This window comes from Dendrobates tinctorius, unplaced genomic scaffold, assembly GCF_039654945.1.
Source record: "Dendrobates tinctorius isolate UK_male_01 unplaced genomic scaffold, ASM3965494v1 ptg000089l, whole genome shotgun sequence".
NCBI classification, from domain to species: Eukaryota; Metazoa; Chordata; class Amphibia; order Anura; family Dendrobatidae; genus Dendrobates; species Dendrobates tinctorius.
Window position 1 is genome coordinate 9586959 of NW_027361757.1, and position 18712 is coordinate 9605670.

The window sequence follows — 18712 nt, forward strand, 5'->3', positions numbered from 1 at the left end:
TGTAATTGTAATAATTTTCTTGCAGAAATATTTCATTTTTTGGAACATTTTCAAGGGTGCCAACACTATCGGCCATGATTGTATTACACAGTATGTATTATAAGGTCTCAAAGTCAATTACATAACATCTCTTTCCATGTGTTTATGTCATGGGAAATTTATCATAAGAATATATATGTAATATATAATTCCATGCATAGAGAAATTCAATCCGCACCGCTGCCGCACCTGAACCTGCACAAACTACTCATAGTCCCATTGCGCTGTCGGCATTCATGCCTGGACATTCGGGTGGCCACCCAAGAAAAAACAAGGCCAATAGTCCGTGCAGAAGAAAAGAAGAGGGTTGCACTCACCATCCTGAAAACAATAGAACAATGCTGAATAATTATAGAAAAACAGACATATTTACGTGACATTTTGCCTTTGCAAATTCTTTTATATTTGTGAGGTTTCGAGAGCATTTTAATTCCATCCATTCAGGTAAAGGAATACGTTTAATTAATCTCATGAGAGAATGTCATGGGGGGAACCCAGAAGCAGTGCGTTTTGCAGGTTTGGAAAAAGTTTTTTTCCCATCTCAGGGAGGTGACCTTCACAGGTTTCTTCTTAGAAGAGACGCAAGATGGATAATGCGCACGCGTGCGCTGGAAGCAACAGGCTTTAATGATAAAATAGATATATCTGTTTTTCTATAATTATTCAGCATTGTTCTACTGTTTTCAGGTTATGTTTCGTTCATTGTTTAATAAGATGTATTTTTTTATGTTTTTGAAGTTATGCGGTGAGTGATTATTATTCACCTGTGATGTGAGGTGGACAGGAAGGGGGAGGGGTTTTGCCTGTTTCAGGTATATGAACCTCGTCACTTTCTTTCTCCCATAGGACCTGTAGAAGAGCACAAGCGCGAAACTGCCGCCGTCCACATGTTCCACATGTAGCTCCCCTGCCGTGGATGTTTTAATGATGTTGCAATATCGGATTTTACAGGACGGTGAGTGCCACCCTCTTCTTTTCTTGTAATATATAACGTGTGCCCAAATTATCATTGGCAAGACACGGCATCAATATTTTAATTAAAAACAAAACACAAAAACATACCTTTTAATTGTCAAAGGATATCTGATCCTATTTTATTGAATACTATCAGACCCAGAAATATTAATTTCAAGGAACCTTGAAACACAACTTTTTTTTTTTGATTATTTTTTATTTATTTTTTAAAAATATGTTTTGACTTTTGCGAGTGTATATCAGTTTCACTGAATCATAGGTAATAGGCAGTTAAAGACACTGTGAGGGTCGCCTGGACTGTGATGAATTATATTGGCGAGCAAGAATCATTAAACATTTGTACTTGGCGCCCTATTAGTACATATACATTCTAACACTGTTGTTTTACATCTAAAATTACCGAGAGATACAATGTCAGCACTTTATAAATATACAAACTGAAGTCCTAGTACCTACACATGGTTTTTATTCTAACTTCCAAAGGTATTGCACATGGTAAGACGTTGTTTTTATAGACTAAAGTAGTATTTGTTTAATCTTTTAGGACTTTAGTTTTTAAGCACAGAATAAAAGAAAAAGATTAACACCTTCAAAATACACAATTCTGTATATTAAAGGCTTGTATGGATACATGCATGCAATTGTTCTGCAACCTCCAGAGACATATTTTCTATGTCAACAGGTCCGTACATAAAAGCTAAGAATCAAGCACACATGAGACCTATATTAGACATTGCCTTTATAATACGACATACTAAGAGCTCTTCCAGATGATCTTATAGGCGGGAGCCTTAAACAGCAGTACATTCATTCACTATTCCATGCAGATCTCAGCCAGAACTGGGAGTAATATTCCAATGTCTGAGTGTAATAACTAGTCAACTGGTGTAATCTGTAGATATTGGGTTATTCCTCGACTTAATAATATCATGCGAGATATTTGTCCATCGTGGCTAAGCCAGGAGATGACGTGTGATCAATGGTTGACCAATGACGGTGATATTCCCATTGGTGGAATGGTTCAAGAAACCCACTGACTTACCAAGCAGTAATCCATAATTATAATGCTCCTCCCAGCAGGACATCTATGAAATACAGTTTCCATATGATGAGAGAATATATTCGAGTGGAACGGAATTCTACTTGAATTTTCCATTACTCCACATTTGCCAAAAAAGCGGCTTTTTTGTAATTCACTCCACCATCTAGTCAGCAAAGAGCCATAAAAAGGTTAAAAATAACCTTAAGCCCCCGTTACACACAGCGATATTGCTAAAGCATCAGCAGGGATATTGCTAGCGATATCGCTATGTGTGATACTTACCTCCGAACGGCTCCCCCGCTGGTTATTGCTGATCGCGCGAGAACGTCCTGGACCGTTTCTCATTGGCCACTTCCTGCTGGGCTTCCTGCTGGCGCCGACGAGCGACACATGGACGTGGGCGGGAGGACGTCTTCATCGCCGCGCCTGACAGTTAACGACCGCCGACCGCTGCTATGTCGCTGGCGAGATCTGTCTGTTTGGCAGCTCACTAGCGACCACTTAGCGATGCACCAGCGATCCTGACCGCGTCATATCGTGGTTGGAATCGCTGGTGCATCGCTAAATGTAACGGTACCCTTATTCTCACCTTACTGCTCACCTCTCCAGTTCTTCTGCTCCTCACCCATCACTTGTCTAGTCTTCATCACATTTTATCAAAGCCGCAAGTGCTGAATTCTCACGTTTCTTCACATTAGGCTGGAACATTTCCGTAAAGGGTGCAACGTCAAGGCGTCCGTTGCAATGTCATGACTTTTTACACATGCTTGCACAAAACCGTCTAGGGCCTCATCAAAGCTGGAAGTCATAGGCTAGCAAGAAGTGGTCCATGCATTCTGTACTCACAACGTTGATGGGATGAGACTGGATGAGTGTTGGAGCGGAGCGGCCGAGAAGTGAGTGGTCAGCTGAGTGTAAGTATCTTCATATTTTTATACCTTACATTTATTATGCTATGAGATTTAGAGAGACCCCAGCGAATAATAAAAGAAATCAAAATGACTTCTCTGAGAATCGAATTTCCTGGCAAAATCTGTGAGAATAGGCGAATTCAAATTTTGCCTGATCCACTCGTCTCTACATGTTAGTTTTCTCTCGAATTAAATCAGCAAAACATTGCATATGGAGAGGAGGTTGTCATGATTTACAAAAATATGTTATAAAAATTATCGTTTTATGTCCACTGAAATGCCAGTGCGTATTCTGCTTGTAACTTCCATGTAGACTCCAGTGCCAAGACAAATGATCTAAGGACTTTTAGAACTCTGCAAAACACAATCTCCTTCCTGGCCTCTCTTACTGCCAAGCTCACACCAGTGGTTACTTCTCTTCCAATGCCTTCAATTTCCGATATCCTAATTGGTTACTTTTAAATTCTCTAAAGTATTAACTCATGGGATATGATAGACACTTTAGGTTAGCTTTTTAGCATAATAAATAGGTTGCAATAGTATGTATAGCTATATGTAATCATTGTGATTTATGGAGATAGTAATATTACACTCAAAATCCTTCATACAAGCCTAAACGTAAAATATTTAGGGTTGGGATAGAAAGAAACCCTTATGAGGTGCAATAAATTACCTCTGACCAGATTATTTTATTTTTCACTCCAATGAACCAAATTGGCACACATTTGGCTGACTTTATTTCACATATACCTTCATTTAGTTGAAGGAATATTTGGGCCTCGCAAATTTTATGGCACAGAATATATCATAAATATCAATGGTGAATGAAACTCTGAGTCCTGGAGCTACAGGGGTCCCCAACATATACTGCCATGTCATCGTATATTTCTCACCTAGATATGGCAGCTGGTAGGTGCTTCACCTTGTTAGTAAGGATTTGTGGAAATCCTATTCTCCAGGTACCAGTCCCATAGATGGGCCTACTAGATATTTATAGTATATACTATTGATATAGATGTCCGAATGTCTTACACAGAAATGAAATGGATGCGTGAGATTAGAAAGCCATGTAACATCATCATCTTATCTATGGACTTTGGATATTTCAGCTTGTGCCTATTCAAATAAAAGGCGCTGAGCTGCAAGAGGGGTCCTGTTTCTGGAAAATGAGCAGCCATGTTACCTTTCAATCTAGTTAAATCTGCAAAGAGAGGTTCATCGACGGAAAATAAAATAGTTGGAGCTGCAGAAAGGAATGATCTGAACAGAATGAGAGATGTGATGAAAGTCACGAGTTATGAATTGGCATCAATGTATAATTCTCTGAAATATTTTAATTGATATGGTACCAATTTATGGCTGGGCATTTCCTTCAGGCGCATATTCACACATTTCAGACCACAGCGTACGACTTGAAGCAGTAGAAAGAACAAGAGAACAGTCCCAATGGCAGAATGTTCTTGGAGTCAGAGTGAATATTATAAAGCAACTTTTAACAAGGCTCCCAATACAGTTGTCTGCCAGGACTTTGCAATATTTAGCTGGCAGGATGAAAAGTCATAAGACTAAATGGATTCTTTTGTTAACAAGCTGCTAAGCCGCAGGGGTGATTAAAAAAAAATAAGTAAGTCCCATAGAAAGTAATTAATTTATACATCCTTTAATAGATCTACAGCATTGCTCTACTTTGAAGACTGATCACCAACTTTTTTTGTTCTGATACGAATCTTTATAAGATGTAGCATACAAATGGAGAGCATCCAATAAATGAACAACCTCAAGAGAATATATATGTAATATGTATATATATATGCACATATATTTATCATACAGTGTTTTCGGTACTCAGTTGATATTGATTAAAACATCTGACTATTTGTTTTGCCTATCAGGTAGGGTGGATTGAATAGAGTTGGTGGAAACGTCTATGCAAACATAGCAAAAAATATGACTGGATCCAAAGGCCCCCATACACATTAGACTAACGTCAGAATCGCAGATGTTGGCGGGATCAGCCAACAGTCTGAGACCATGTTCACACATTCAGTATTTTGGTCAGTATTTCACATCAGTATTTATAAGCCAAAACCCGAAATGGAACAATCAGAGAAAAAGCATAAAAGAAACATTTATATAGCACTTGTGCGTTTTTGACCCACTCCTGGTTTTGACTTCCAAATACTGATGGGAAATACTGATCAAAATGCTGAACGTGTTGAAGTGGCCTAAGGTTTATGGGTCTTCCCGAATCTAGCAAGAAGTATATTGCATCGGGTATATTCCGCAATAAACTTCTTTATTGATAGCAACATGTAAAGTTAAAGCTGCAAATTTTTGGCCACAGATGGTCTTTATCAAGGTATATATATTTTACTTTTCTAATTTGTTGCCCAATAAAGGCTCTCTGTGGCCAAAATGGTGTGGTTTTAATTTTGTAAGTTGTGATCAATAAAGAAATTTATTGAGAAATATCCCTGCTGCCTTAGATACTTTTTGATGGATTTATCGGCAATATGGTGGAGAATTGCCCCAAGAGAGAGTGGATTTAAGGTACTGTGTCATGGATATCTACTATAAACTGGGTCTTTCTGATCTGATTCTGTTTGGGGAGAGAAAGATTGGCGGAATTTCAGCAACTGATCCTTTTGTTCTCTCTGGAGACAAACTGCTGCCAGAGGAGTCTGGAGGTGACTCTCTTATAAAGAAGGGGAGATCCCTCAGCCAAACCAAGTGTTCTTCTGATTGGGAGAGAAAGCAGTAGCAATCTATGGGGGCTTTTGGGAAATTTTCTATAACTGAACTAATTATGTATAGCACATGCTGTATTGTATAAGGAGCAAGTCTTAAATTAGAAAAATATTCTACATTTTCCTCCCCAAATCAGCACCACTCTTGTTTGTGGGCTGTGACTGGTATTGCCGGTAACTCCCACAACTTGAATAGGACTCAACTAGAGTACCAGACATAGCTTATCAACAGAATGGGGAAGCGGTGGGGTATGCCATCTTGTTCTTCATGTATTCTCTGTAACTGTGTACACAATTCACATAGGTAAAAAACATAATTGTAACTGTCTTTGTGGAGTTTTATAGAAAAATGTTGTGTATATGTAGCACATTTCGTGACAGTGTCCTTCACACAGGTCCATCCCGTGTATGACGAGCCGTTAGTTTCTGCCTGTCGCATTTTTCTTTTTGTCATAAGACGTTCGCTGTTGAATATGTTAATTCACTTTTCTGTTGTCAGAGGATCTCATAATATGGAGGGCAAACACACACAGGGCACAGTGCATCTAATTGAATAATTCAGTATTTGTGATTACAAGCTGCACATGTTAATGAAAGCTGGAGATTGATGCGTCTGTATAGGTAGACATCAGCAATATATCACGTATGGAGAGAAAACAACTATGGATGGTAGCCTACAAATCAAGATGGTGTCCCAAACATTGTGACGGTATATTACAGGTGCTGGGGAGGTTACATTTAATTATCACCAAGCACAAATTTTACATAAATGTCTAATATACAGTCAATGTCTAAAGCCCCAGTGAACACTAAGGAAAAGTTGTAACGTCAAGACACAGAGATATGTGTTCCTATGCTCTATCTACAGAAGCACACGTTCTTTCCTCATCTGTAAACTACAGAAACACTGTTCACTATGTCTTTTTTGTTCTCCTGCAGCTAAAAACTAGCTCCTCAGCCGACGAGAAGGAAGAGTGTCCCGGACATGTGTGCTTGATTCTGGAAATAACAAATAATGTTAGATTATATGCCAACAACTCCATGTCATTTAAAGGAAAATGAATGAATGGGATTGTTTTGTCTGTCGTAGCACGGCTCTCAGATTATGGGGAGAAAATGAGTTGCAATTTGAAAGTAGTCAGTCAACAGGCACACTTGCATGCTCACACACACAATTTCGGTTGAAATATAATGTACATTCAGCTGTGTTTCCTGATCACTGTGGCATCTGATTACTATTTACTGCAGTCTTCCGAACTTGGTGGCATGGCCCGTACAGGGCTGTGTGGTTCAGGGTCTACCAAATGTATCCTCCATCATCTGCCTCGCCCGTTTCTCCCTCTTCCTCTTCCGCCTCCTCGCCTGCATCTTCTGTTTCTTTTTCTTCTTCATCTTCCCAGCCGACACCGCTACCGAAATCTCCAGAGAATCCAACAACGTCATCTAGCACCAACAACAGAGACAACAGTTTGATCTCACGATTGCAATGAATTGATTGATTAAAAGGGAACATCTGCCACCATATTTTTTATCTACATACTGTAGCTTCAATATTTTGTTAATATTCAATTTTTTAATAACATTCTCTATACCAGTATCCACCACTTAGAAGGTTACCATACATTGATCCATCATTGAGTGCTTGTTCACATGCTGCTTTTTTTTTACTGTGTTTTTTTTCCATGCGTTCTAACCGCAGCAAAGTGAATGAGATTTTTTTTAAATCTCATGCACACGGTGCTCATTTTTTCGTTGTGGATTTGAACCCTCAATTTGTTTTAACCAATATGCAGCATGTCGTTTCTTTTAGCATTTTTTCTTCATTTTTCACCCATTCAAATGAAAGGGTTAAAAAATACAAGCAAAAACACATCCAAAATGCAAGCAAAAATGCGTCAACAACATGCATATTTTTTGCAGAACCCAAGAAATCAGAAATTAATGCTCACATTGCTGTTCACCTTAAAGGGAACCTGTCACCAGGTTTTTCCCAAATGAAGTAGGGCCAGCACCTGTAAGCCCTCCTATACAACATTCTGGAATGCTGTATGCAAGTCCTCTGCAAGGCAAATAAATTGATTTCATTACACTAACCTACAGCACGGTCCGATGGTCGTCACTGGTCGGTGCCTTATGATCGCCATCCTTATTCATCCACACAGTGTCGTCCATCACGCTCCTGCGCAGACATAATTATCTTTGTCCTGCCCAGACAAAGTACTGTAATGCGCATGTGTGGGGAAAGGCCAAAGAGCGCCGGTGCATGCAGACTAGAATATTTTGCTCCATCTTTGGCAGAGCAGAGAGAAGGGCACCTGCGCAGGAGCGCGATGGTGGACACTGTGTGGATGACATAGGGCGAGTCATCCACACAAAGCAAGGAAGGAGGACAGTAATTATAAGAAGAGAGGAAGCGACGGATCAAGACCAGAGACGTCCACCAGATTGGACCGCCCGGTAGGTCAGTGTAATAATAGGTCTTTTTTTTGCATTGCCGAGCAGATTGGGGACATACATACCACATTCTAAAGTGCTGTATATAAGGGCTTACAGGTGATGGTCCTGCCATATTTATGGAAAACCTGCTGACAGGTTCCCTTTAAATCACTAACCATTGACAGAAGGTAAAACGCTGCTCCCATATCTCATTAGTCCAGTAAAGGTTCTGTATGCCCTTGCACAGATTTTTTTTTGTTAATTTCCAGTTCACTTCATAATGTGCAAGTTATGCAACTTTACAAACAGTCTACATTAAACAACTTTTAAGTCCTTTTATCTAGCTGTGTGCTTTTGTAAAAATGTTACAAATCTGTCAGAACCTCTTCTCCTGGTCCTTACTGCTTCCTCATCTCAGTATTACAGATAGCAGCAGGGGGATAGAAGAGAAAAGAAGCGATAGAAAAGGAGGAAAGTGCACATGGACGGGCAGGGACAGGGGGCAGGAGGGCATGTGCCCCATTGCATGTAAAAGATAATATCGACAGTTTTGGTCTGAGGATCCTGTGGACTTCCGCCGTGATTTATCAGGATCAGTGATGTTAATGCTTGCCTTGAAGAGGGGGTATATCAGAGTCAGTCACTTACGATTCCTTAGGAGGTGCACGCCTCTTAATGAATGAGGAGAGTCTGGCAAGTGGGGTGTGCCTCGCCACAAATTTTACTCCTGCCAGATTTCTGTGCAAGTATTGTCACAGCTCATTATGAATTAGACAAGCATGGGAGTCATTCCTACATTGCTGCCCCCGCCCCGGCCCCAGCTCTGAACATTTAGGCCCGCCGTGAAAATGGCAAAAGTTGAAAAAAATTGGAGCAATTGTATGTTGAGCAAAAATTTTGAACATTTCAAAGTGATTTACAGGATTCTGGCTTTTAAGATTAGGTGCCTAACACTAAAAAGCAGTCCCAAAGCTCAAACCTCGCCAGAACACAAACACAGAGATCAGAATATTTTGAAAATGACAATCATTATTCATGGCTTTCTACTTTAACTGTTTGTGGTCATAAATATATTCAGTAAAATGGTAATTCACCGCATGGCCATTAACAATGAAAGTGCTTTTAGCTGCTGTCATATGCAAACCACAGTGATCTAAACGTTGGAACGCTTTCTAAAGGTTGCACCTGTAAAGATGAACTACAGATGCACGTTTATAGAAGTGATGTTATTTGTTCCTGCAGTATCTATGTAGGGGCAAGATGACTGGCACAAGGGGGTGATGGGGCCTGGTAGCTGCCAACCCACATGAGATCACAGCTGATCTGGTCTCCTGGACTTCACACCTCAGAGTTGATTGAAGTCTATCCAGCTTCTATTTTGTCTCCTATCTTGTTTCTTCTTCATTCTTTTCTTCTAGTTCTTCTGTTTCTTTCCACATCTTTCCTTCCTCCATTTAGCACTGCACCCACCCTTTATACATTTCCTGACTACCCTGATGGCTGACAGCTGTGACTCTATTAAAGGGGAGGAATCAGATACTCCATAATGAGACTCCACCTCTGATACTTGGCAGAGGCAAGTGTTCCTCACCCTGACTCTGGCCAGACATTACTGCAGTACTAGTGGTATCTCTCAAGGGGCCACACAATGTATCTGCTGGAGGAGGACGCTGTGGCGCTGGCTGGCTAGAGTCAGGAGCAGAAGGATTGTGCGCCCCCTCAGAGGTACCTTAGACCACTTCCTCTTTTCAAACAACTTTATTAAGTTTTTCATAAAGTTAACAGTAGTATTTTACATCATGCCTACAGCCGTAGGGTATGCAAATATAGCAGTATTGTAATGCCTTGAGTTTATACAGTAGGAGTATCAAATAAATAAATATTATATACCTTAACAGTAGTAGTATAGTAGAAGTACAACTAGATAGTCCTACATTTAATACAATACCTATACCTTAACAGTAGTTATATATTAGAGGTACAACTTAATATTCCTACATTAAACTAGAGTAGTGTTTATATATCTTTATTTCTGTTTAGAGAGGGAAATGTTCGCTTTTATAAAATAATATAACCAATTAACTGAATCACAAAATAGGAGAGATCAGGAGCAAGCGATTTCAGGTAAATTTTGACCTGAGGCGAAGCACATCCAGGATTTCCATCTTTTACTAAATGTTGTGAAATAGTTATTTGCCAAAGCATGACTTTTTTCGTATGAACAGTGCAGGGACATTTTATCTGTAATATCGCTGAGTTTAGGTGTTGCATTTTCATTCCATAGAGATGCTATGGCATTCTTTGTTATAAGAAATAAATGAATGACTGTTGGGATATGGGAAGGATGGATCTCATCAAGATTTAAGGACAATAGTGCCATTTGTGGTGTCAGGGTTATTTTTTGTTTTGTCACCTCATTAATTAACCTAGAAATTTCCAACCATAGAGGTCTAATATTAGGACATTCCCAGAAAATATGTAAAATTGAACCTATAAATCCGCAGTCTCTCCAGCATTCTGGAGATCTGCCAGGGAATATTCTGGCTAACTTTAATGGCGTGAAGTACCACCTAGATATCATTTTATAGAAGGACTCATGTAGAGATGCGCAAATATTGGATGAATAAGTCCTTTTAAAGGCCTGTTTCCATTGTTCCATAGAGACAGAAATGTTAAAATCATTCTCCCATTTTAACATATATGGAGTTTTCTCTAAATCCTCAGAACCATTTAAGAAGTCGTAGATATTTCTCGATCTCCAGTGGAGTTTAACATTAGGGTTACAAAGTAGCAGACTTGTAGAGTCCGTTATATATGATTTTTTCCTCATAAATTTTAATATGTGTTTTTTTAGTAGAGAAAGGAGAGTGAAATCCTGGGAAGAAAATTTTTTTTGAGTCTTTAATGTTTCGTTGCTTTAAAATTCCTTCCCATCGTACAAGTCCCCTATCACCTTAATACCTATTTTATTCCAATCTGTTGGAATTTCCTTCTCCACTAACAGACCGAGAAATTTTATAGGAACATTTTTCAACTGAACAAACCTTTGGCTCTGATTTTTCTTAATTTGGGGTTTAGCTAGTTGTTTCCATGCTGAAAGGGTTGCGGAAATTGTTGGGGAATCAAAATGTGAAGGGGAGGATGACGTAAGACATTCCAGGATTGTCTTTAAAAGAGTTTTGTTTTTATTGGAATGCTTCTCCAAGTCTACCCATGTTGGAGCGTTGTTTGTATTTACCCAAAAAAAGGATTGTTTGATAAGATTTGCATAGTAATAATTAATCATATTTGGGAGAGCTAGGCCCCCATTTAGTTTACCTCTAGTTAAGATGTGTGATGCCACCCTTGCTCTTTTCTTGTTACATATGAATTTGTTTATAATGGATTGGAGCTTTCTGAGATACTTTAGTGGGATAAATAATGGGATTGCTCTGAAGGTATAAAGGATTTTTGGAAGGGTAAAGAGTTTAAATAAAATTATTCTGCCTACCCATGATATTTCCTGGCTCGAGAGACTGTTTAGTTCGTTTTGTGTTTTTTTTAATAATATTCTGCATGTTTGTCTCCACTGTTTTTCTAAAGTTTCTGGTTATAGAGATATCTAAATAAGAAATATCTTCTTTTTCCCAATCAAACCTGGAAATCTTTTTAATGTTTGAGATAGTAAAATCATTAAGAAAAAAATCTAGTATTTTCGATTTGGTCTCGTTTATTTTGTAGAATGAAATCCTAGAAAAACTTTCAATAGTTGATAAAACCGCTTTGATTGAGTTCAATTGATTCGACAAACTTAGTATAATGTCATCAGCGAAAACGCCAATCTTAGATTGGTTGTCACCCATCTGTATTCCACGGATTTCATCATTAGCTCTTATTGCTTCCGCTAGGGGCTCCATTATCAGCGCAAACAAAAGAGGGGGGAAAGTGGGCATCCCTGTCTGGTTCCATTAGTTATCTTAATTTGGTCAGAAAGGTGACTATTTGCGTAAACATTTGCAGAAGGATTTGAATACAGTGCCATTATTGTCTTTATTATTTTGTTACTAAAGCCGAATTTATCTAAGGTTGCTTTTAGGAACTCCCAATTAACCCTATCGAAGGCTTTTTCCGCGTCTAAAGCCAGAAGGAGTGAAGGGATTTTTTTCTTCTTGATGAAATTTATCAGATTCAGTGTTCTCCTAGTACCGTCAATTGTCTGGCGTCCCTCAATGAATCCAAGCTGATCTTTATGGATAATACTTGGGAGGATGTTTTTTAGTCTATTTGCTATAATTTTTGAAAATAATTTGACATCTGTGTTTATTAATGAAATGGGTCTGTAATTTTTAACTGACTCCAGGTCACCTTTGGGCTTGGGTATTAGTATTATGTTGGCCCGTAACATCTCAGATGGAAATGCGCCGGACAAAGATGCTTTATCAAAAACTTGGACCAAATAGGGGGTTAAAATAGATTCGAAGGTTTGGTAATATTCATTAGTATATCCATCGGGTCCCGGAGCTTTTTTCTTTTTAAGTGATTTAATGGCTTCTGAAACTTCCGACGCAGAAAAGGGGGCCTCTAGATTTAATAATTGTTGGGTGGTAACCTTAGGCAAGTTTAAAGATGTAAGGAAATCATCAATTCCTTGGCTATCAGGTTGATGTGTTTCCTGATCTGAATTTAGATTATAGATAGAAAAATAATATTCTGCAAAGGCATCTACGATTTTCTTGGGGTGTTCTAGTATGGAGCCGTAATGTTTACTTAGACCACTTCCTGAGGCGAGATGCTCACATGTTTCATGGCAGATACAGTCCTGGGCAAATACCATCATTCTTTAAAATTAACCCAAATTATCAACAGCATTTTCATTTTCGTGTTTAAGATATGATGTGTTCTCTGGAGAGAACAGTAAATGTCGGACGTAGCACAATACCTCAGCGACTCTTACCACAGTCTGGGTTCCCATGTATTCTGGTGCCTGTTAGCTCGGAGCCATGCTGATCCACACACCAACACTCTCCACTGGCCTGGTCACACTGCATCTTCCTGTAATATCCATCTTCATCACAGCTGGGAATAAACACTCCTACGACATAGACATAACCGACTATTATAAATTCCTGCATATGCCGCAATGCTCAGGCATATATAACCTCAGTGATAATAGAGAAGGTTTCATTCTGCTCCATAACAGAGCTGCCATAAAGGTCCATGAGACTTCTGCCGTACTTCTTTATTCCTCCAGTTCCATACAGCTGTTTTTACACTGTCAGATTCTGTACATTGCACGCTCTATCGGATGGCGGAAGTGCACTTCTATTATCCCTTGGCTTCTGGGGGAAAATATCATTGTACAGTTTTGTATTAACAAGCCATAAAGCTTTCATGCACTGCTGTACCGGCTCCGTGCGCAGGGCTCTATTGTGTGCGTGATCCTTAACCCAGGTTTCCAGAAGAAACATTTATAACAAGGGTTTATCAGACCTTACAGCACGAGGAGACACACAGCAATATTGTATCATGTGAAAGGACTTGTCCATAAAACTCATTATGGCATATGGGGTCATGGACGGCTTACCTGCTTGAGAACCACTTTTATGTGTAAGAATGGAAAACGTGATTTTTCCTTCAGAGATGCCTGCAAGGGAAGTGTGTGACCAGACATGGTGTCCTTTGTCAAATATACCAGTTCATTGGGGATTAAAGAAGCCAGAGCAAGATCTGATTAAAAGTGTCATACGGTATAATATGTTACCAAAATAAATTACCATTACCTAAATAACAATGCTATACTGAACTGTCACCATATACTGCAATGATAATACACTATATAGTGTCTGCGGAGCAGTGCCACACAATGTCTAAGCAGATACCATACATACAGAGGACCACGGCATATGTAGCTTACCAGGCTTCTTCTTTGCTGCTTCCTGAATCTGTACTTTTTCAAGCTCAGCAAGACATGGAGGTTCTAAAAACGGAGAAAGCAACATCAATAGTATGAACCTACGAGCAACATGAAGTCAGAAACAGTAGTTGCTAAAGTTAAGTGAGGGTTCATTACTTCCAGATCATTACATTTTTAGGACAGGAATACCATGAAGGGATGCCATTACCTCTAAGCCTGCCGTACACCTTAGATGGCTGTTGACCAAATGATAGTTTGGCCAATCGTCTGGCCAGCAGCTATTTCATACCTCTGGCGGGGCGCTCCTGTGTTCTCTATGAGAGAGCCGCTGACAGACATGTCTAATCTCTCAGAGAACAAAAGGATTAGCAGTCTGAAATCACATCAGTTCCTTAACTTCCCTAACAATCAATTGTCCGGGACTCCCATACACATTAGACTGTCGTCCTAACCTGTTGATATCGGTGGGTTCGGCTGACGTTAGTCTAATGTGCAGGGGGTTCTGTAGCCTTATTGAGTTGTGTATCCTGTATCGGTAGATATAAAATTTACCAACAAGATCTTTAGTGGAGATAATGGCTATTCTACAGTCGCCTGTCCTACCTTATCATCACAAGTTGTTCTAATTTAGACAAACGGTATTCTTTATAACACATGTGTAGTAACAGAAAGAATGGCTGTCACTGGCCTGGGCCCTACAAAACTGGATTGTTGAAATGTTACTGCACCTTTGCATAGTGCTGGATTACCAAATAAGTATAGTACCCCTGTGTCTTATGAGTGCCCCCTGCGATAGATGAAAGATAATATTGATTTGATATTGAATGAAAGTTACAATCAGAGTGCCGGCATTGCTGTCTGACAATGGAGGCTAGCTGGAGCAACAGAGCTCCAATGGAAACATTGCATCAAGTGGGAGTTAAATAATGTTTTGGCTGTTCTCACATATATTCAAGAAATCATGCATAGTAGAGGAGGGGCATCTACGCGATTAGGCGTAACAACTGTGTTATTGGTCAGAACAGGGAGTGGTGGAGAGATAAGTGGCCGCGTCTATGATTGGCCAGAACAGGGAGTGGGAGGGGTGGAGAGATAAGTGGCTGCGTGTGTAATTGGCCAGAACAGGGAGTGGGAGAGGTGGAGAGATAAGTGGCCACGTGTGTGATTGGCCAGAACAGGGAGTGGGAGTGGTGGAGAGATAAGTGGCCGCGAGTGTGGTTGGCCAGAACAGGGAGTGGGAGTGGTGGAGAGATAAGTGGCCTCGAGTGTGATTGGCCAGAACAGGGAGTGGGAGTGGTGGAGAGATAAGTGGCCGCGTGTATGGTTGGCCAGAACAAGGAGTGGGAGTGGTGGAGAGATAAGTGGCCGCGAGCATGATTGGCCAGAACAGGGAGTGGGAGTGGTGGAGAGATAAGTGGCCGCGTGCATGATTGGCCAGAACAGGGAGTGGGAGTGGTGGAGAGATAAGTGGCCGCGCGTGTGATTGGCCAGAACAGGGAGTGGGAGTGGTGGAGCGATAAGTGGCCGCGTGTGTGATTGGCCAGAACAGGGAGTGGGAGTGGTGGAGAGATAAGTGGCCGCTTGTGTGATTGGCCAGAACAGGGAGTGGGAGTGGTGGAGCGATAAGTGGCCGCGTGTGTGATTGGCCAGAACAGGGAGTGGGAGTGGTGGAGAGATAAGTGGCCGCTTGTGTGATTGGCCAGAACAGGGAGTGGGAGTGGTGGAGAGATAAGTGGCCGTGTGTGTGATAGGCCAGAACAGGGAGTGGGAGTGGTGGAGAGATAAGTGGCCGTGAGTATTTTCTGACTCTAGATCATAACACAACATTCATGAGCAGAAACCTCAGGAAAACAGATGAGTATATAAAGGCCTACACCCAAGGTCAACATTAGTGAATTAACTTTTCTGGGTTATAATGACGTTTGATTAACTCCATTTTTATTTTGTTTACTAAAATTTAATTGGTGCATTAAAATTGTTACTAGTAAACCTAAAAACGTATTAGGAAATAATTTGCCGAAGGGTCCCAAAAATTTCGACTGCCCTGGAGCCTTCACAGCATTTAATCCGGCACATACAATTGTCTTAGTATGTAAATACCATCTTAGGTCATTAACACAGCTGTTACTACAGTTATTGGATCTGTTAAGCACTGTACTTATCGAAATAAGGCGAAGCTATGCAATGATGAACCTATGGCACTGTGTAATAGTGCAAATGTTTGGGTTTTCTTTTTTTTATAAGTTTATGCATACAAAAATGTAGATTTTGCATCTTGTCTATACTATAAGAAAATTGTTCACAATTTCAACCTAATGGTATGCCTTAAAGCTGTTTAGGTGGAAGAAAATTATTCAGCAATAACATGGTAATGGCATAAAAAAAGCCAAGTGTAACTCGAATCGATGAATGAATGCAGTAATGGACTACTGGTCTATGAGGAAACACTGCAGCCCCAGAAATAAATCAATGCCAGGTTTGTTCACATTTTTTTCTGAGATATTACGTAATTGCACCATTTAATGCCACTACAATAATGTGATAAAGTCTTTTTTCAAGTTCTTGCTTACTCTCTCTCCAGAAACAGAAGCACCACTCAGCAGTGGATACTAGCCCATCCTTGTAAGTGTCGCAGGAGTTGAAGAAGGGCCGGATACAGATCTCATACTTGTCCAGGTTGATGGCTGCCAGCTCTGCTTGGCCCAGAAAGAGGTCATTGTTGGTGTCCAGTTTAGAAAACATCCAGCCTATTGAGTCTTTGCAGCTGGCCACCAATGTTTTGTCTAGCACTGTATAAAGAACAGCTTCAGTTAATCACTTCCATAAAATGTATAAATTCTAACAGCAACGTTAGACGTAATCTGCGACGGATCTCAGTTATAGAAGAAAACCTCATTCACATAGAAAAGGACAATTGAAAGTCATTTTCATAACTGGACAACATACATTTTAAAGGCCTTTCCCATGAAGGCAACTACCTGTGCTTTGCTATAGATAGCTGCCAGGTGTTCAGCCACAGGTCCAGCTCCTGAATCTCCGAACGGTGAGCTGTTATAGCCGGGGAATGCTCCAGCTGGCCAAACATTGCCCCATAGCAACTGCGATGGAGTAAATCTCATATTGCCTAGGGACTCTTGCAATAAATGGGTGACTATGTAATGCATGGGCGGGCTGGTTTAATGTTAACGGAGGGCATTTCTGTCATGTCTATAGGAAATGTAGACAACGGTTGTCTTGAAAAAAATGTATAATCACTGAGACCCTCAGTGTTTATGAGAACAGGTGTCTAAAACCCCTGCCCCCTCTTACTAAGAGGCAAGGACATGCATGATTGCTGAAGCTACATGTGGTGCTTATGAGTACACCAGTTGGCTATCTCCATCACTTCCATGCATAGTGATCACACATATGCACTTCTATATCTTTCTCATAGGGGACTCTGGGACTCCCTATTCTCATGGCGGATGGAGATATTAACAGCTGAATAAACAAGGATCATACCCGTTCCACCTATACTTTTCAAGACATTGTCCAGGACCTATATAATGATGATCAGTCCTAAGGCTAGTCATGAATATACAGTAAGATCAGTGGGGGCCAATGCATAGCACCTCCTTGCATCTTCTCTTTGTAGGTTCCAAAGTGGTCTGGAGTAAACAGTGTATGGAGCAGGGACACCAGAGCTTTGTTCTCTGCGTAGTGGTCACTCTCAGGGACTCCAACTCCAATCCTACTGAAGAGAGTGACAGCTGGGCTACAGTACCCAAGAATGGGTACTACACAGTGAATGGAGCTGAGCTGGTCACTGTACATTTGAGTGTCAGCTCTCCCCAATATGATATTGATTACCTATTCTAAGGGGAGGGCATCAATATAGAAGTCCTAGACACCCCAATTAATGTGAAAAAAATGTGACTGCTGATAACAATCTCCAGTCATTCAAACTAGCCTTCGTCACCAATGTCTTAATGTCCTCAGTGTCAAGAGCTTCAAAATCATTATACAAAGCGATAATAAATAGGTATCAGTTGTTAATTGTTTTGGGATACTATGGTCAAAATTGTTCCCAGTATAATCCGATCAGTCGACTGAGGATTTAGCCTCACACAACGACGTCCGTTCAGGGCTAAATCCACTTACAAAGAATTAATATTCAATAATGAAGGCTATTTATTCTGCACACAACAATTTACCTTGTGCCAAAGGTAAGAAGAAACAAATAGGGATATGAATTACTGGTACAGAAAATACATTGTCCAATTTATTAAGACTATGTGCTCAATCTGCAGAAGATTAGCATTTTTCTTGGGTTTAAGCAAATTTTCCAAGGTCTGGACTCAGTTGTGTAACATCTGTGAAATGCCATGTGAGATAGACTCCATATGTGCTTATGTCCTGGACGGGACCATGTCAAACTGTTTGTCAACATCACTCGGTGGCACCATTGTCCAAGTGTCATGCCAGGAGATTCTGATAATTAACTTCTAAAATGTTTTGCTTTACTAACGAGGTGCTAATTAAGCAGTGAATCATTTCTCTAAAGAACCGATCAAGCTCTCTTGGAATGTGAAGTGCTCCAATAAATTATTGGCCTGAGTTTCATTCAAACTGCTTCTCAAATAGGGCCAGATGCTTCATCTGAATCTTTTAATTGACTCCCGCACTATTT

The 18712-nt window shown here is 40.2% G+C and overlaps 1 protein-coding gene across 1 annotated transcript in view; it reads right to left on the reverse strand.

Moving 5' to 3' along the window:
* Positions 1–1102: 1102 nt before the first annotated feature.
* The window catches only part of SPOCK2 (SPARC (osteonectin), cwcv and kazal like domains proteoglycan 2), a 240746-nt gene continuing 223136 nt past the window's right edge, over positions 1103–18712 (reverse strand). Inside the window, exons 7-10 of the mRNA XM_073585799.1 lie at positions 16614–16832; positions 14044–14106; positions 13084–13221; positions 1103–7157 (exon numbers count right to left, since the gene is read on the reverse strand). Of these exons, the coding sequence (XP_073441900.1) occupies positions 7012–7157; positions 13084–13221; positions 14044–14106; positions 16614–16832 (566 nt within the window). The 3' untranslated portion in view covers positions 1103–7011. The remainder of the gene's footprint in view (positions 7158–13083; positions 13222–14043; positions 14107–16613; positions 16833–18712) is intronic.